The sequence below is a fragment of the Onychomys torridus genome, chromosome 1 (assembly GCF_903995425.1).
Source record: "Onychomys torridus chromosome 1, mOncTor1.1, whole genome shotgun sequence".
Taxonomy (NCBI): Eukaryota; Metazoa; Chordata; class Mammalia; order Rodentia; family Cricetidae; genus Onychomys; species Onychomys torridus.
Window position 1 is genome coordinate 5,592,592 of NC_050443.1, and position 20,890 is coordinate 5,613,481.

General features: G+C 39.0%; 1 protein-coding gene across 1 annotated transcript; it reads right to left on the minus strand.

Annotated features, from left to right (window-relative positions):
• Positions 1-318: 318 nt before the first annotated feature.
• On the minus strand, positions 319-17,693 carry LOC118597155 (vomeronasal type-1 receptor 4-like). The gene is made up of 2 exons (XM_036208459.1): positions 16,809-17,693; positions 319-363 (listed from the first exon to the last, which is right to left on the minus strand). The coding sequence occupies exons 1-2, from the start codon at positions 17,682-17,684 to the stop codon at positions 319-321; spliced, it is 921 nt and encodes a 306-aa protein (XP_036064352.1). The 5' UTR covers positions 17,685-17,693.
• Positions 17,694-20,890: the final 3,197 nt, after the last annotated feature.

Genomic DNA, 20,890 nt, shown 5'->3' on the forward strand with positions numbered 1-20,890 from the left:
GGGGAATTTTTCGCCATGATTGCACGGCGTTAGTTGTTATCAATTGCAAGATATCTCTAGGTATCTTTGTCTGTGATTGTGGGGTGGCGTAATCCTCTGTCCCCACTCTCTTCCATTCATCCACAGTCAATGATCCCTCCTCAACGAACCAAGGGCTGGTCTTCTTTAAGAAGGCAATAAATTGCTGCACATCTGCAACTGATGTCCGAAACCCTGATTTAGTTAACATACGCTGTATCATAGTTACCAGCATTTTCTCATTCTTAGTCAATGCGTGCCCCATGGCTCCTTGATTACTTACACTTAACCGGTGATCCTTTACCGGCGGGACTGCAGCTCCCTGGTAAGAACCGTACCTGACTTCTGAGGAGGAAAGAAAAAGGGGGGAAAAGATTACCTGTCCTTCAAGTCCCTGTTCGAGGCGCCACCTGCCGCAGACCACCCAGAGGGAGACCACCACTGCGGGAGAACCAGGGAGAAGGCTCAAGGAGAAGTCAGGAATCGGCGAGGAGAATGACAGACAGACACATGTGTTGATGTGCTGCTGCAATTTTACTTCTGTATAGGCAATGCTTATATACTTTTACAATCAAGGAACTTGGCAGGGGGTTACATCAGGTCATTATTTTTTACAATTACTCAGAGTCAGCAAGAAACAATAACAAGAGACATCCATATCTATTTTTGTGTATCACTTCTGCAGCGCGAGTTCACCATGGCTATTGTCTGAGGGCATGATCTCAGAATTTTGTGAAATCTGTCTCGCGCCAGTGACCACATCTGTGGGGAGCCAAACTCTTGCCAGTCTGGGTTATATTTTACTATCATATGCCCATTTGCTTTCCAAGCCGTTCTTTATAATTTACCCATCTGTTCCCAACTTTATCATAACTTCCTGTATATGGGAGCGGCTCTAGGTAACTTCCACCTTCGGGGGTCCACCTAGGGGCTGTCCACCAGCTCCCTCCTAAGAAGTACTGTGTATACCCCCCGGGAAGTGTGTGTTGGGGAATTTTCTCTAACTCTTTCTCTCTAGAAGGGTCTGGCACGCTATGTTTATTCCCTCGTAACATTTTTATTTTTTACTTTCATTTTTGGGCTCTCTGGCTGTTTCTGACAAGAGCTCGCGCTGCTCTACTCTAAACAGGAACGACCCCAGAGATGTATTTGAGGAAGTCTTTTGAGGTTCCTTATACACTGGTCTGATAAATGGAGGTGCTCCGGGTACAGGTGACCTGGGTCAGTCATGTTGGTGCTGACCTGTACTGGTTGTGCTGTTAACTGGAGAAGACACAGATAAGACATACAGAGAAAGATCATGATTAGTGCCAACAAGGACTGTTGTCAAGGCCATTTCGTTCTCCAGGGCTTCCTGGGATCCTCAGGCTGCATGACGATTGCTGATTGTGGGGGAACCGCTTGAGGCCACGCTCCGGGAAGCTCCAACCTCAACCCTTCAGCTGCTGGGCCCCAGCACAGCGGCATACTTGCTACAGCTACACAGGTGTCACAGCTGTGGGCGTAGCAATATAGTGCAGTATAAACATCCAGGATCCTATGATCCTAGCACGGATGACTAGTAATGGAGTGTATGGTGCCTCAAACAGCCATCTTCTGTAAGAAGGCTAGAGTCCCATTGTTGGGACTAGAGCACCAACCCATCCACAAAACCTACTACCTATCCTGCCCACAGCATGCACAGAGTCAGTCATGATGCAGAAATTCTTGGAGTGGCCAAACAATGACTACTCCAAATTGAGGACCAAGCCATAAGAGGAAAGTGTTTCAGAGGATGACATCTCTTAACAGAGAGCCTATCCAATGAATGGCATTGAAATGAAAGCAGCTTCCCAAAGACAGTGTCAGTAAAGCATCAAGAGTGGTAAATGAATAAAAAAGAAGGATTTCATTGTAGAATGCTTCTCTGTGTATTTTGGAGACTGTGAAATATAGGAAGGAATACTCATTACTTCTCATTCCTCCTGCTTTCTCAGTATAGACAGTATTTCGACGTAACCAAATAAATAATGAAAAATTAAAGTAAGAATCCAATGATGACCATTTTCAAGAGAAAATGTATAAATGGAACCAGAGCAATAAATGAACTAGGGAATGATCACATGAGAAAGCTTACTAAAGAAGGATGTCTGGCAGATGTAACATGCATTACAAGGAGATGCTTAAATGTGAAGAGTTGGTAATAAATTGTCACAGGGAAGGCTAAAAGGGTCCCATGAGCTAGCAGAATGATGAACATTACTACAAACAAATGATCCAGTTTCTTTCCTTGTAACAAGATCAAAGGTAGGAAAAGAGGAACATGTTTTAATGAAGAACATTAGCTGCTCTACAACTAAAATAATGTGGGTACTGATTCAAGTCAATTGAGTCCAAAGAAAAAGTGAAAAAATAGAAAAATGTGGGCTAGGTATTTAATGATTTTTTTCTGAAGGTGAGTGAAACAGATATATGATCTTTTTCAAAAGCAGTGATATCCTCAGATATGTTGCCATGATTATATGGTTGTGACTATAATAATATCTCTGAAATTCTACAAGAGTATTGTATTGGTCTAGCATGGTAGATGAAAGTTGAAGTAGGTATGACATCCTGGTGCTTAGACAGAAATTCCAGGTTTGTTTCTATATTTAGTCCTATTCTGGGGCTAGGGTGACTGTTAAGCAGATAAAGTGATTGCAGCAAAAACAATATGATTATCATGAAGATTGCTGGAACCCATGAAAAGCTAGATATAGTAATTCATGTATAGAACCCTGGTGCTCCATTGGTAGCATAAGAGATGAATACCAGAGACAATCAGCAAACTGGTGGGCTACATAGCAGCCATGTTCTATGGAATTCCATTACAGATAAGAATCATGTTCATTAGACAATGATATTTAGAGACTTCACTCTAATCCCAGTGAAGTCAACAAGTACAAAGTTCAAAGCCAGCCTGATTCTCCAGCACTCTTAGTACAGTGTGAGACAGGAGGAGGATCCACTTTTTTTTGATCCACTTTTTAATAGAATATAAAATGTAGATTTTATTGGATTCAATAATCTACTCCTAAATATAAAATGTAGAAGTCCTGTCTTTACATATATCATTTATATGTCTTTTGCAGTCTGTTTATAGTAACAGCCAAATACTAGGAATAATCTAAATACTAAATGTCTCTCAGCCAAGAATAATTCAAGCAGTCTATTCATGTGATAAACAGGATATAGTAATGAAAAATCATGGTGTCAAATTGTTTAGAAAGATATCAACCTTTAATTTTTAGTTAAAAGGTTTTAACCTATTTTTAAATTATTCTTTGGGAATTTCATATCATGCTACCAAATTTTGTCAGTGTTATTGCCATTTTATTATACTGTTTTGTTACTTTCAATATCTTCTGGATTTGTTTAGGAAATGAAAATGTTAATTTAAAAGTCTTTTTGTATGAGCAATCTCACATTCTCCTTTTGAGGCTCAGGGCATTAATTTGTTGTCTCCATGAACCTACAAACAAGGAGAAACTGTAAGTCCTCCATGCTCTCTGATTGATTTATGCACAAACCAGAATGAGGAAAACCCTCAAAGTAATGTTTTCCAGACCTACCTTACAGAACTTTCAGTTTCTTTGTGGTTTAACATTACACTCCCCTTTCCTGAGCTACCCATCTGTTATTGTGCAAATTTTTTAAGCTTTCTTTTACACATGATTCCCATTCCTTTTCCTTCGGCTCTTCTGGGATTACTTATCCAGTGTGGCCTGACCCTTCATCCCACCAGATCTCAATGATGTGTGATCCTATGATTCTATCACTTCCACAGTGTAGCTTAAAGTAAGCACTCCCTTTGAGTGCAGAATAAAAGAATGAATAAGTTCTCTGACCACTCCTAATCATCTCACAACACTTTTGGGGTGACCAGTATCTCCCCATTTCACGATGTCCTTTTCTGTCCAAACAAGTCAAATGCTTTTCATTGGTCTTTTGTGTTTTTATCCAAAAATCTGTATGGGCAAAATGTAGAATTTTTCTACATTATTTACATGAAGATATTGGTTTCATTATGATCAGCAATGATATTGAAGTAGTACAGTCTGGTAATTGACCACTGTTGTGTTTTCAAAGTTTAGTGTATACTCTGAACATAAATAGCAAATACCATTTACTTTAAAATTAATTTATCCCACACATTGTTTGATAATTTAATCTGTTGATTTAATGAGCTCTATTCACATGCACTAATTTCTGTTATTCTGCAAGGTCAATGTGCCAATTTTACTGGTAGACTTCCTTTTTATTAAAATTTATTGATGATTGTGAAATTTGTCAGGATGATTATGGACAATTGTGTATATTTTTCTGAGCAGACAAGCCCAAATACATATCAACCCCCGATTAGGCACTGAAGTCAGATTAAAAAAGTCCTTCTACCCTTGTTTAGTTTGATTATTCACTGGTTTTAACTGGGGAAATTTACAAGAGTATGGTGAGAGGTGATGTTGGAACATTTAAATTAGGTGACATAAAGAAATTTATATTCATTCTATGGAGGGGATATCAGTGTCAGAAGGAAGTAATACCACCTAGGTCTAGTCTTAATTTCATTTATTTCATTCATTAATTTATGCTGCTTTGGTTTCCTAATATTCTTTGGAGTCATTGAAAAAAAGCTGGCATATAATCATTTTTTCTCCATTTTTATTAGGAGATTTGCTATTCATTTTACATAACATTTTATATGTCCTACCTCCTCCCACCCCTCAGCCTCACCCCATCCATCCACCCCACATTCCCACCTCCTCCAAGTCAAGGTCTCCAATGGGGAGATAGCAGAGCCTGGTACATTCAGTTGAGGCATGTCCAAGCCCCTCCTCACTGCACCAAGGCTGCACAAAGTGTCTCACCATAGGCACTAGGTTCCAAAAAGCTGGCTCATGTACTAGGGACAGGTCCTAGATCCACTGCCTGGGGGAACCTTAAACAGTTCAGGCTAAACAACAGTCCTGCTTATCCAGCGGGCCTAGTTCAGTACCATGGGGGCTCCTCAGCTATTGCTTCATAGTTCATGTGTTTGGCTACTTGTCTCTGTACTTTTTTCAATCATGGTCTTGATACCTCTTAGACATAGAATCCCCCATTTCTTATCAATTGGACTCCTGGAGCTAGGCCTGGGTCTGAGCAGTGGATTGCTGCATCTGCTTCCATCAGTCACTAAATGAGGGTTCTATGATGACAGTTAGGGTATTCAGCCATCCAATCACCAGAGTAGTTCAGCTCAGGCACCCTCTTGACTACTACCAATAGTCTATGATGGAGTCATTTTTGTGAATTCCTGAGGAATCTCCCAAGTACTCTGCTTCTCCCTATTCCCATGGTGCCTTCATTTATCATGGTATCTCTTTCTTTATTCTCCAACTTTGTTCCTAATCCAGCTGGAACCTCCCACTTGCCTTTCATTCCCCACTCCCTTGTCCTGCAATACTGTCCCGAACTCCCACTTGCTCATGTAGATCTCATCCATTTCACCATTGCTAGGCAGTCCCTATGCCTTTCCTAGGATCTGCCTTGCTAGCTAGCCTCCTTGGAACTATGGATTGCATTCTGGTTATTCTTTGCTTTACATCTAGTATCCACTTATGAATGAGTACATACCATGTTTGTCTTTGTGATTCTGGGTTACCTCACTGTGGATGATATTTTCTAGTTCCATCCATTTACCTGAAAACCTTATGATGTCATTGTTTTTCTCTGCTGAGTAGTACTCCATTGTGTATACGTACCACATTTTCTTTATCCATTCTTCAGTTGAGGGGCATCTAGGTTATTTCCAAGTTCTGGCTATTACAAAAAATGCTGCTATGAACATAGGTGAGCATGTGTCCTTGTGGTAAGATTAAGCATTCCTTGGGTATATGCCCAAGAGTGGTGTAGCTGGGTCTTGTGGTAGATTGATTCCTAATTTTCTGAAAAACTGCCATATTGATTTCTAAAGTGGCTGTACAAGTTTGCATTCCCACCAACAGTGTAGGAGTGTTCTCCTTGATCCACATCCCCTCCAACATAAGCTGCCTATGGTGATTTGATCTTATCCATTCTGACAAGTGTAAGATGGTATCTTAGAGTCACTTTGATTTGCATTTCCCGGATGACTAAGGATGTTGAGCAATTCCTTAAATGTCTTTTGGTCATTTGAGATTCTTCTCTTAAGAATTCTCTTTTTACAGTCCCTCCTCTTTCTCGACAATGGGACTCCTGCAGCTCCACCTGGGGCCTGGCCAAGGATCTCTGCATCCACTTTCATCAGTTATTGGATGAGAGTTCCAGCACAACAGTTAGGGTGTTTGGCCATCTGATCCCCAGACTAGGTCAGATCAGGCTTTCTCTCGACCATGGCAAGTAGTCTACAGTGTATGTATCATTGTGGATTTCTGGGGACTTCTCTAGCATTTTTCTTCCTGTTCTCATGTGGTCTTCATTTATCATGGTCTGTTATTCTTTGTTCTCCCTTTCTGTTCTTGATCCAGCTGGGATCTCCTGCTCCCCTAAGCTCTCTTTCCCTTGAACCTTGCCCTTCATTACTTGGCTAGGCCCCAGGTGGAGCTCCAGGAGTCCAATTGTCAAGAAAGAGGAGGGACTGTAAGAGTGTGAATTGTTGAGACCAAGATTGGAAAAGCACAGGGACAAACAGCCAAACTAATGGAAACACATGAATTATGGACTAAAAGCTGTGGAGCCCCCAACTGGATCAGGCCCTCTGGGTAAGTGAGCCAACTGAATAGCTTGAACTGTTTGGGAGGCACCCAGGCAGTGGGACCCAGACCTATCCTTAGTGCATGAGCTGGCTGTTTGGTACATTGGGCTAACACAGGGACACTTTGCTCAGCCTGGAAGGAGGGGACTGGACCTGCCTTGTACGGAATCCACCAGGTTGAATTGAATCCCCAGGGGAGTCTTGGCCCTGGAGGAGATGGGAATGGAGGGGAGGGGCTGGGGGGAAGGTAAGGGCGGTGGTCGGAAGGGGGAGGACAGCAGAACCCATGGCTGATGTGTAAAATTAAAACACAAATATAGTAAATAAAAAAAGGAGAAAAAATTCTCTATTTAGCCCTATAGCCCATTTTCTAATTGGACTGTCAGGTATTTTTCTGTTTTTCCATATGAAGTTAAGTATTGTTCTTTCCAGGTCTGTGAAGAATTGTGTTGGTGTTTTGTTGGGGACTGCATTGAATCTGTAGATTGCTTTTGGTAAGATGTTTATCCTATCTATCCATAAGCATGGGAGAGCTTTCCATTTTCTGATATATTCTTAAACTTCTTTCTTCAAAAACTTAAAGTTCTTGTCATACAGGTCCTTTACTTGCTTAGTTAGAGTTACCCCAAGGTATTTTATATTATTTGTGGCTATTGGAAAGGGTGATTTTTCTCTGATTTCTTTCTCAGCCCATTTGTCATTTGTATATAAGAGGGCTACTGATTTTTTTGTTAATCTTGTATCTTGACACATTACTGAAAGTGTTTATAAGTTGTAGGAGTTCCTTGGTTGAATTTTAGGGGTCACTTATATATACTATCATCTGCAAATAGTGAAAGTTTGATGTTTTCCTTTCTAATTTGTATCCCCTTGATCTCCTTTTGTTGTCTTATTGCTCTAGCTAGAACTTCAAGTACTACATTGAATAAATATAGGGAGAGTGTACATTCTTGTCTTGTTCCTAATTTTAGCACAATCTATTTGTGTTTCTCTCCATTTAATTTGATCGTGACTGTTGGTTTGCTGTAAATTGCCTTTATTATGTTTAGGTATGTTCTCTGCATTCCTGAACTCTCCAAGACCTTTATCATGAGGGCTATTGGATTTTGTCAAAAGCCTTTTCAGCATCCAATGAGATGATCATGTGGTTTTTTATTCTTTCAGTTATTTTATATGGTGTATTACATTGACAGACTTTCATATGTTGAACCATCCTTACATCACTGGGATGAAGCCTACTTGATCATAGTGGATAATTTTTGAATGTGTTTTTGGAGTCTGTTTGCCAATATTTTATTGAATATTTTTTGCATCAATGTTCACGAAGGAAGTAGAGTAACTGTAGCCTCATAAAAGGAATTTTATGTTTCTTTTGTTTCTAATGTGTGGAAAAATTTAAAGAGTAATTGGTATTACCTCTTCTTTGAAGATACAGTAGAATTCTGCCTTGAAACCATCTGATCCTGGGCTTTTTTTGGTTGGGAGACTTTTAATTACTGTGTCTATTCCCTTAGAGATTATTGGTCTATTTAAATATTTTATCTGGTCTTGATTTAACTTTGTTATGTGGCACCTATCCAGCTTATTGCTTTCCAACACATTGCAGCAGCCTCTGGAAGTGGCCTGAACTCAGCCATCTCTGTTGTTTACCATTTCTCTGCTCACTGTTCATCTTTTCTGAGGAGATGCAAACCACTTGGATTTCTCCACCATTCACCTTTCTCATGGTGTAGCATCTCAAAGGTTTCAGAATTTTGCTGTTCACCTTTCCTACAGCATGGCATCTCTGCAGTGCTTTCCAAACTTCTGCTTGTTGTTAGCCTCTCTCATGGCTTAGCTTCATGGCTGAAAGTCTGTGGACCCTCACCGCTAGTGCTGGTTCTGCTTTTGCTGCCTCATGGTGTCTGCTCAGCAGTAGACTATTGGTGAAATTATTAAGGTTATTGGTGAAATTATTAAGGCCACTCCACATAGTTAAAAGGGAGGTTTATTTTGTGGAGTAACTTACAAATGAAGGGATAGGTAGGTTGTAGGGTCTGGCAAAGGTATGGCACAGTCTGGCAGTGTTCTCTGGAGAACTCTGCTTGGTCTACCTCCAGTGTCCAGTGTCCAGGCACCAAAGAGATCCCTCACTTCTCAATCTTGGGTCTTCAGCTTCCTCTCTCAGCCCTGCCTTGTAGGCATGACTGTTACTGAAGCCTCAAGGGGGATTTGAACTTCCAGGCCAATGCTGGAATGGCTACTCGCTGCAGTAGACACAACTTTATGCTGCTGCCTTTTGAAGTTAGCAGTTTCTGGAGCTCCTTCTTGCCATTACCATTGGTTTCTGGAACTGCCAAGTCCACAGTCTGCCGTGGACACTTCTCTCTACATCCACGTTGGAAAAACATACTCTAAATTACTTCTTTCACTATATCCTTAAACCTAAAGCCTATATATTTTAAATCTACATTTCTCTGATTCTCTTTATACTAAATCTATGACCTATTTAAACCTACATTTTATAACTAACGTTTTTCTATACTACCTTACACTTCTAAGTTGTTCCTACACTATATTGCTACACTCTACCTTCCTTATTTTATAGATAGAAAAGAGAGAGAGGAGAGAGTGAGAGAAAGAGAGAGATCTATAGAGATAATTCTAATCCTGCAGCCTTATGGTATTTTCTTCACTGCCTCCTTATACACCCAAGAATAAAATATCACTGACTTCACTTTTCAATTCCTTATTGGCATGCCTACACTCACAAGCCCCCCTACAATCCTTTTAACAAGTCCCTGTTCCCTGTTCATGGTACCATATTTTCTGGACAAGCCCCCACATTTATTTACCCCAGGAACTCTTGAGGAATGAGGGGTAGGAGACTTAGTTAGAAATAAAGGGTAAAGAAACAGAGAGAAAATACAGGACAGACTCAGGTGCACTCAGATCCTTATCCTCCAGCCCCAAAGGTCTATTTGTAACAATGCCAAGTGGTGAAGCAAAAGACCTTCTCCTTGCTAGCTACAGTCATCTGGTACCCAGGACTGTAGTTCAATCAACCTCTTATGCAATCCTGCTGGGTACAACCACTAGGAAACCTAGTGGGCTCCAACAGTATATATATGATTGTATTACATTATATACATGTATGAAGTTTCTGAAACAAAAGTATCACATTAAAACTCACTATGAATAATGATTAACACTTGCACATACTGGTTTTAAAATGATAGTTTTTATTTGTAGGTGTATGTTATTTCTTGTGCACATTTGCTTCTGTGTATGTATGAATTCTCATGTGTATTCTTTCATGAACTGGATGAGCAAGTTATTCTTCAGTGTCAGAGTTTTCAGAGAGAGAAGACCAGGGGGTTAGAAGATAAGGAGAAGGAAGGACAAGAAAGATAAATGTTGGAATCAGGTGGTTTTACAAAAGTTGTGTCTCATGACAAACAAGTTTATTAAGAAATGCAGCATCTTACTTAGTTTTCCTGAAAGGAGAAATGAAGACAATGATGTCATGAAAAAAGGGAGAGGATGTCATACAGTGAGAGAAAGTCAGTGGTAAATCAAACAATACTCACAAGGGGAACACAGAATATCTCAAGTACAACAGAGATAAAGCACACTGTGTCCTAGGGAATGATTATCATTCCCCCTTAGGGTGCTAAGTGTTGTGGTCTCAGGATCCAAGTCTCAGCTCAAGTTCACTACCAACTCTGCCAAGCATATTCTTGGTTGTAAAGAAGAAGCTGTGCCCCCTCTATACAGGCTCTCAGGGCAAACCTCTGCCACTATGTATCTCCATACCTGTGCACATAACTAGCACATATCTGAGTATGCATCTAGCACCATTACTGTGATTAAAATCCCACAGAATTTTGAGGGTGAGTCCTGATCATCAAACTGATGGGTGTGGGTCTCACTGCAATATATATTATATATTATACATTTTATTGTATATACTATATATCATAACTGTAACATATAATATATATATATATATATATATATATATATATATATATATATATATAATGTTGCAGCTGTGATTTATTAGAATGTTTTACACAATATGGACTGTGCCAATTCAACATTTTTTTTTGTCTAACTGGATAGAATGAAGAACCAGTAACTACTCATTCTCTGAGGATGGATACCTCAGCAATCCCAGAATGGCATTAAAACCCTGAAGAATTCTTAGTGAGGTGCTTGTCTCTAAATGACATTACACTGAAGAACCTTTGGTTGGTGAGGAACTTTTTGGTTTATGAAGTTATCAGGCCAGCAATAGTGCAAACAGTAAACAGAATAGAAATGCACCTATACTTATACATCATATGTATGTGTGTGTGTTTACACATATGTGTGCATATAAAATTATCAAAAACAATTTTAATTGATAAAAATAAAAATATTGTTTTCTTTAATTCTTGAGCAAATGGAGTTCTATACAGTCCTTTCCTACACCTACAACATGTACAGTCTTGCCTATATTTTCTCCTAGCAATTTCCTTGATTCAGGTTTCACATTTATATCTTTGATCCATTTTGAGTTAATTGTTTTTTTGTTGTTGTTGTTTTGTTTTTTTAAGGGATAGGTACAGATCTCGTTTCATTCTTTGCACATGGAAATTCAATTTTCCTAGCATAATTTATTGAAGATATTTTCTTTTTTGCACCCTATGCTTTTGGCATGCTGTTAAATATTAAATGACTGAATTGTGGTGATATTTTATTTGTGTTCTAACAAATAAAACTTGCCTGAATATCAGAAGGAGGAGCTAGCCACTAGTTAACCATAGAGGTCTGGAGGTCTGTACAGATAGACCGGAAGTGATAGAGCTTGGTGGAGCGAGGAAGTCACGAGGTGATGAAAAGAGAGATGGCTCAGCAGTTAAGAGCATTGACTGATTGTCCAGAGGAACCAGGATCAATTCCCAGGCCATCCAGAGTCCAATCATGCCAGGATTTATGCCAACAACTTACTGGTTTTTTTGTTTTGTTTTGTTTAGTTTTGTTTTTGTCTCTGTACTATGTCTTAAGATATGGAATGGCAATTTCTCCAGTATCATTCTTTCTGATCAGGATTATATTTTCTATTTAGATCTGTTGTGGTTCTACATGAATTTGGGGGTTGTTTCTTTTCTCTTTGTATAAAAATGAAATGTGAGTTTTCTTACTTTTTAATGTATTTTTTATTCATGTTATATACCAACCACACTCTTCCCTCCCTCCCCTCCTATTGCTCCCTCCACCACATACCTCAGCCCATTCCTATCCTCTCATCAAAAAGGGTAAGGCCTCCCATGTGAAGTCAACAGGGCCTGGCACATTCAACTGAAACAGGACAAAGCCCCCTCCTCATTCCTCACCATCATCAAGGCTGAGCATGGCATCCTACTATATGGAATGGGCTTCAAAAAGCCAGCTCATGCACAAGGGATACATCCTGATCCCACTGCCAAGGGTCCCACATTCAGACCAGGCTACAAACTGTTGCCCACACGCAGAGGTCCTAGTTTAATCCTATGCAGGATTCCCACCTTTCAGTCTAGTGTCCATGTGTGCTCATCTGTCTCTGTGGGTTTTCCCATCATGATTTTGACCCCTATTGCTCATAGAATCCCTCTTTCTTCTCTTCATTTGGACTCTCTTAGCTCAGCCTGGAGCTGGGATGTGGGTCTCTGCATCTGCTTCAGTTACTAGATGAAGGTTCTATGATGATAGTTAGGGTCACTATTCTGATTACAGGGGGAGGGCAGCTCAAGTACCCTCTATACTACTGATACTGGTCTTACCTGGGGTCATCCCTGTTGATTTCTGGGATGTTCCCTACCATAAGGCTTCTCCTTAGCCCAATAATGGCTCCCTCTATTCAGGTATCTCTTTCACTGCTTTCCCACTCCATCCCTCCACCAACTTATCCATCCCATTTCTTCATGTTCTCATCCCCCTTCCCCTCCCCTTTACCACCTCTATTCCCATTTTACCCAGAAAATCCATATATTTCCCCTTCCCCGAGTGATCCACAAATCTCTCTTAGGATCCTCCTTGTTACCTAGATTCTTGGAGCTATGGGTTGTAGTCTGGTTATCCTTTGTCTTACATCTAGTATCCATATATGAGTGAATACATACCATGTTTGTCTTCTGGGTCTGGATTAACTCACTCAGGACTTTTTTTTTCTACTTCCATCTATTTGCCTGCAAATTGTATTTTATGTTTACAGCTGAGTAACACTTCATTGTGTAAATCTACATTTTCTTTATCCATTCTTTAGTTGATGGGCATCCATATTGTTTCCATGTTCTGGCTCTTACAAATAATGCTGCTATGAATATAGTTGACCATGTATCCTTGTGGTATGAATGTGCATCCTTTGGTAATATGATCAAGAGTAGTATTTCTGGGAGATGGGAATTTTCATTTGTATTTTATTGAATCTGTTAATGGGTTTTGGTGAGGTAGACAGATCACAGTGATATGTTTCTAGCTTCTGTCCATCTGGATTGTTAGCTATTGTTTCCCAGATTGGGAGATTTCAGCATAGCATGGACCCCTTTGATGTTAGATCTTCTTTATTATAGCGTAGTAGTTATACAAAATAATGAGTCTCATCATGTATGTCCCTTATAAGGACAACCTCAGTCAGTATATCACACAGCTTTAAATTCAACATCTCAACATCCAGAAGATACCTGTGGTTGTTGTTTTGGCTCTTTTTGGGGGCCTGCCACCCAGCTCCCAAATAAATCACACACTGAGGCTTATTCTTGTTTTTGTTTTTATTTTTTGTTTTTCAAGACAGGGTTTCTCTGTGTAGCTTTGTGCCTTTCCTCGAACTTGCTTTGTAGACCAGGCTGGCCTCGAACTCACAGAGATCTGCCTGGCTCTGCCTCCCAAGTACTGGGAATAAAGGCATGCGCCATGACTGCCTGGCATTGGGGACCTTTTCATCAACCCATGTTAACCTTTATTCTGCCTTTCTCAGTTGCCTACATTATAATATGTTCATTTTTCTTCCCTCCTCATGTCTTTCCCCTAACATGTTCCTTTTATAAATATGGCTCAAATAGAAAATTCTTTTCAAAAGTCTTTTATTTTGTAGGTAATTCCTTAATTATAGAATTACACATAAAACTAGCAGATACTTTTGAAGATTAAACATAACTGGAGGTGATCAGTAAGGGTATGCCTATTACATATAAGATTCTTGGATCTTAACAGTTGACTCTATGTTCATAGTATGTAGAATTTCTTATGTTGGGATATAATCTTTTCATCCTTGGACACTCAATGGCCTTTATGATGAAAGATGTTTTTCATAATACTTCTGACATCGGGGCTGGCAAATGGATTGTCTCAATCCTATGGTTCTCAGCTCAGGAAATCCCATGGAAAAGGAGACAGGAGGGGCATAAAAGCCAGAAGAAATGCATGACACCAGGAGAACAAGGCCCTCTAAATCAAATAATCAAAAGTCATGTGAATTCAAAGAGACTGAAACACTATGTTATAACTTTCAATTAAATATTTTATGCATTTGTGATATGTGAATGAGTGGGTCTCAGATTCTCATGCCTTCTCTTGGGCTATGTTCCTTTTTTTGCTTAGCCTTTTCCAACTTCCATGTGATGGTTTTGTCTTATTTTAGTATATTTTATTTGGTTATGTTTTATTCTTGTGACTTGGAAACCTGCTGTTTCCTACTGACAGAAAGGTAGAGGATCTGCATGGAAATGGAGGAGGGGAGGAACTGGGAAGTGTAGGCAGAAATGAAATTATAATCAGGATCATTGTATGAGAGAAGAACCTCCTTTCAATAATATGTTCAAGAAAGTAAAACAAAGATTTTTCTGGTATCTAATATGGTAACCATATGATTATCTGTCTTTGATTCCATCTGTGTGATGCATTATATTTACTGATGGGTATATTTTGAACCATCCTTGAATCTTTGGGAAGACTGTGATGCTGTTTCATATTAAACTCACAAATGGAAGCATTAAAGGGCAACAATGAACTAGTCATAGGAATACTTGCCCAGGGACCCATTCTGTACCTATCACTGAACTTCAATACAGATAGAATAGCCATTCCAAGGCCATATATCTTTGCTTAGTGTTATACATTGTCACTGGTAATTACATTTTTCTAACCTCATACACCAGAAAAAAATGTCAGAGTAGAATAGAGAAAATAATTTTCTGCTGGGCGGTGGTGGTGCACGCTTTTAATCTGAGTCCCAGGAAAGGTGCAAAGCTACACAGAGAAACCCTGTCTTGAAAAAAATAAGAAAAGAAAAGAATTTTCTTTCTATCCTCTTTCATAACTCATGAATTCTATCACCTAGTCATCATTTAATATTACCTTTCTAAGTCTGAATTCTAAATGTTATCCCAAAGGTATGCTTACATCCATTTGCATATATACCTGTAGATATTATTGGATAGGATCTGTGTATGATAGAAAATACGTGATTTTTTTTCATTTTGAGCTTGTGTGACCTGGCTTAATATTATCTCTAATAAGTCCATCAATTTTCCTACATACTTTGTGATTTCATCTTTCACTGTATTCAATAATATTCCATTTTGCATATAACACAAATTTAATTATGAATTTGTCTCTTTATCAATATGTAAGTGGCCCCTCTTTCCTTGTTATAGTGAATAGAGCAGCAATTAAAATAGATGTGAAGACAGGCAGTGGTGGTGCATGCCTATAATCCCAGCACTTGGGAGGCAAAGGCAGACAGATTCCTATGAATCTGGGGCCAGCCTATGCTATAGAGTGAGTTACAGCAAAGGTGCCAAAGCTACACAGAGAGACAACAACAACAGCAACAACAAAAAGATGTGAAAATGTCTCCAGGGTATGATATGGAGTTCTCAGGAAGTATGTCCTGGAGCAGAATACCTAGGTCAAATAAAGTCTTTATTTTGTTTTTTTGAATCAAAAAAACTTATTTCTATCATGGATGTATTAAATTCTATCAAACTCTTTTAGTGAAGCCAAACCAGAAAAAGATAGAACAACAGCAGAGGAGATCTACAAGTCAATATCCCTGATGATGCTAAAACTCTCAATAAAATACTATCAAACAAGACTCAGAATTACAAGACAACCCTCAGCCATTTTGAATTGCATTTTGTATAAGGTGAAAGATAGTAATCTTATTTTGTTTCTGTATTGGTGCAGGCTAGAGAAAGCATGATGGGACAGGGATTCCTCATGCACTCTATCATGGCCAGGCACTATTTCAGTATTCAAGCAAGTAGAATGTAGTACTCAGAGCCATCTGTGAAATCACCAAGCAGGCGAGAATGAATGACACAAAAGGGCAGTGTTATTGTAAGCTTTTTGCAGGCTTCTGTAGATGGTTAAAGGGAAGACTCTCTGAGCTTCTAGTTAAAGAGCACAATGGGCCTCACATAATAGGATTGGACCATGTAGGCTGCTTATTCAACCACCAGGCAAAAGTCCCATATTCATTTCAGCAAATCCTAAAAAGACAAGATGCTACCTAAATAACAATCTGCATTGACCATTTGAGGGTGTCAGGTGAGTAAACACCTGAATACCAAGCAAAACATCATCTGCATACTTAAAATGTGTATAAATGATGTTTATTCCTTTTCCAGACAAAACCAAACCTGGATACAATTGTAGCTAGAGTTTTTCTGGCTGGCCCACAGTCAGGACAAATCTCTCACCCTCCAGTCCCACAGCTGCTCAGACCCAACCAAGTAAACAAACACAGAATTATATACATTGCTTACAAACTGTATGGCCATGGCAGGCTTTGTGCTAACTGTTCTTATACCTTAAATTAATCCATTTTATTAATCTATAAGTTGCCACATGGCTTGTGGTTTACCGGTGTCTTAACATGTTATTTTTTAACGTGGCGGCTGGCAGAGTCTCTCTTTCTCAACCTTCCACTTCCCAGAATTTTCCTATCTCCTTGTCCCGCCTATATTACCTCCCTGGCTACTGGCCAATCAGTGTTTTATTTATTAACCAATCAGAGCATCACATTTAACATATAGAACATCGCACAGCATACAATAGAGTAATTATTAATGAAAACAAAGGGGCCAAATGCTGGAAAACACAATGAAGTGAAGCGATTGATGTTCACCAGCCACCAATTGTTATTATACAAAAGAGTAATGTAACCTCTTAAGATGGAGGAGAGAGTGTAAAAAGCAAGAAAGGTAATCACTAGGATGAGAATTTTCTTGGTTACTCTGGATTCAGGGGAGTTTCTGTTGGAAACATGAGTGCTGAGGATGTGTTGAACCCTCTGCTTGTGTCTGTAAAGAATGATAGTCATGGATCCACTGGACCAGGCCATGAGCACAGAAAAGAAGACTTCAGGGCACACTACCAATGCTGCATATAGCAAACCACCAATTTCATCACAGTCTACAATGGAGCAATATTCAAAATCTCGTTTTCTTGTCACATTTTTGCTATTCCTATTGAGCAGTGTGTATGCAAAATAAATGAAATTTATGAACATATACATGATCCAGAGGAGGGAAATGTGAGAGCTGATGTTCTTCTCTACTTTGACTTTAAGATCCTTCCAACAGGACTTCCTGGGACTAATGGTCAAGTACTGGAAGACACTCAAGAGGCAGGTGGTGCCAATGGACACACTCCTACCAAGTCCTTGAATATATACTAGGAGCCTGCATCCAAAATCATTCAAAAAATACTTAAATCCCAATAATGCCATTGTTTGGGGCACTCCTGCAGAGAGAATGACCAAGGCGTTGGCTCCCATTATATTAATGAGAATTAAGTCTGTTGGCTTTAATATGCATTCTCTGCAGTAAAGGTCTAGATAGTAGAAAATTAAGGAGAAATTTCCAAGAATTCCAGCTGTAGTTTGTGATAAGAAAATAATTATAATCACTAGGTTCCAGAAGTCCATTCTGTGATTTTTAACAGTTTCCTTTAGTGTATGTCAGCACTATTCTTCTGGTAAAATAAGTACTGACAAATATTTACAGGCTACAGTAGATGAATAAGTCTTTACACCACAGAGTACTGAGGGACTGAAACAAAGGGTCTTTTATACTCAAGTAGGTGTTGAAGACCAGCCCTGACCACTTCAAAAGACCTCATCCACTAATGTTTGACAAGAGTAGAGACTAACCATGTACATTACTATGAGAATGTACAATACCTCAGAATGTAAACAATGATGAAGGAGAGCAATCAAGCTTAACAGAAAATGAAAACATTCAGAATGATGTCACATTGACCCATGACAAATAATGAAGAGTGACAGCCCACAGAAACAAATATAATGAAAGATATCCAGAATATATTGAAATTTTCTAGATGTGTTTTAATGAAAACAACTTCAGTAATTTCAACAAAATTTAGATTCCATCTTGACTCAGAGACATCTTTGGTTTAATATGAAATTAACTCTCCTTTTTCTACTCTATCCTTGAAAAGTCTCTTGGAAAAGAATTCATACTCATTCTACAAATTGAGGGTTGAAATGCCTCAAATAATTGCATGTTTTTATCTTCTGTTAAATTGCTTGATTGCTGTACTTACCACTCAACCCTGCCAACTGACAATCAGGTTATGCTTGTTTTTGTATGTTTTCCCTTATATGCTCACTGTAAAATAAAGTTGAGGCTATACTATGTGAAAAAATTCTCTCCATGTAATAAACAAATCCACTTAATATAGACACTCAGTTTGGACTTTTGTCATTCTGAGTGCTTTTTAGTCTTTGCCCTGCAACAGACTTAGATAAGGGTAAATTATTAAAAGCACAAAATGTGCTGGGTGGTGGTGGCACATGCTTTTAATCCCAGCACTCAGGAGGCAGAGGCAGGTGAATCTCTGTGAGTTCGAGGCCAGCCTGGTCTACAGAGCGAGATCCAGGAAAGGCACAAAGCTACATAGAGAAACCCTGTCTAGAAAAAACAAAAATAAAGCACAAAAAGCATTAGAATGATGTTTATATGACAACTCACATCAAGTAAAAACATGACTTCATGAAAATTATACAACATAGACAACACACAGCTGTGCATACTCATTTCAGGGTTGTTAGAAATAGGAATATTCAGTATGATGAAATCTCACATAATACATAACAGCATAAAATAAGGTAAAAATGTTACCATAAATGAAAAGGGGAATGACAATATATGATGAAGGAAAGCTACTGAGGAAATGTTTAGGGTCTCTATTGAAACTGTTTCTGGAATAATCATGGTCCAGTCCTTAGTATTAGAATAAAAATAATAGGAAAGATGACAGTTAGCTCTCAGTCCTTCAGGTCAATGTTGTAAGAGTAAATTCTCAGCACACCATACTATATTACCTTAGCAGAAGTTGTCTGAAATGCTTTTAATTATGGTCATATCCCCTAGAAGAAATAGGCAGAGGCAGCTTTGAATCAGTCCAGGCTGAACCATGCAGACTCAGAATAGCACCAGTGCTCAATACAATCATCACCAATGCAATGACAGTCAGCAGAAAAATCAGGGGAATAGAATTGGCTGTGCATCTTGGGATCTGACCAGATAATAGCAGTCTCCACTTTTCCATGCCCTGGTACTGTAGAACACCACTGGTTTGGCTATAGCAAAATATAGAAAGTATTCTATTCAGTGAGTTAAGCCAGGCCCAGAAAGGTCACTAGCCTACATTCTCTCTCTATGTGGTTTCATTACATATAGATGTTAGAAATATGTTTATGTGGGATGAATGTATGACCACACCAAAAAATGAGAATGTTGCCCATATGGGAGATAGGAAAACATGAACAAAAGAAAGAAAGATAAAAGGATGAAAATACCAAACTTGAACTTTTTTGTAGCTAAACCAAGAACCTTATACCTGGCCAATGCTCCTGAATGTAACTACAAGACTGTGGAAAATTTCTTACATTTGCTTAAGTAGAATAAATACAAACCTACATGCTAATAAATCCAGTCCTAAGAATGCCTTTGGTCTTCATTATTATTTCTGTTGTTATAAAGAGACACCATAACTGCAGTACCTCTTCTAAAGAATACTATTTAATTAGAGTGGACTTACCATTTCAGAGATTTAGTATATTAACTTGACGGCTAGAAACATGGCGACATGCGAGCAAAATTTGATGCTGGAGAGGTGGCTGAGAGTTCGACATCTCGATATGCAGGGAACAGGAAGTGAACTGCCTTACATACTGGGCATAACCTGTGTATTGGAGACAGATTACAAACCTCACCTCTAGAGTGACACATACCTCCAACTAGGCCACCCCTACTCTAACAAGGCCACACCTGATAATACTAATCCTTATAGGCCAAACATTCAAACACATGAGTCTATGGGGGCCTTCCCTATTCAAACCACCACATTTCATTGTGTGGCCCCACTGTATTGTAACCATAACATAATGCAAAGTGCATTCAGTACAATTTCAAGAACCTCTATAATTTTTCAGTCTCAAAAAGGATTTGAAGTCCAAAGTTTGAAATCTCTCCTCAGATTCAGTCTTTGAAATATAATCCCCTATAAAATCAAAATGAAAAACGTTCACATATTTCCAACTTATAATATCACAGGATATTATATATATATATATATCTATACATACATACATACATACATACATACATACATACATACATACATACATACACATTACTGTTCCAAAGTGGAGGAAAGGGAGGATAAAAATATTGGAACAGAGCAACATGAAAAAACCACCAGGGAAAACTCTAAACTTTGTTTTTCCATGTCAACACCTCCTTAGATCTCCAGCTCATTTCAGCTTTGTTGGTTGTATCATACTTCTCTCTTTTAGGCTGGTTCCACTCCCTGTATTCAGTTATCATCATCAGGCATGCCACAGCAATGGCATCTCTAAAATCTTGGGGTTTGCAAGGCAATCCAGGACTCACTTTCACAGATTCACAATATTTTCTCACTGGGGCTCCATGTGGGGACAACCCTGTAACATGCCTGGCCTCATTTGCTTTCCTTAGTCACAAGAGGAGTGAGAAACTATGATCACTTTCTTCTATCCTTGACTATAAAGCCAGGATCACGTGGTCATAGTGGCCAGGTTCTGCTGCTTTCTGTGGCTGGAACATACTCCTTTGTTCAACAGCATCT

Bases quoted from the DNA above. Each gene is read 5' to 3' on its own strand.
- LOC118597155 (XM_036208459.1), bottom strand. From the start codon at position 17,684: ATGGACTTCTGGAACCTAGTGATTATAATTATTTTCTTATCACAAACT. The intron at 364-16,808 runs GTATGCTGTGCG...TTTCCTCCTCAG, and splicing joins TCATTAATAATTACTCTATT to AAGTCAGGTACGGTTCTTAC.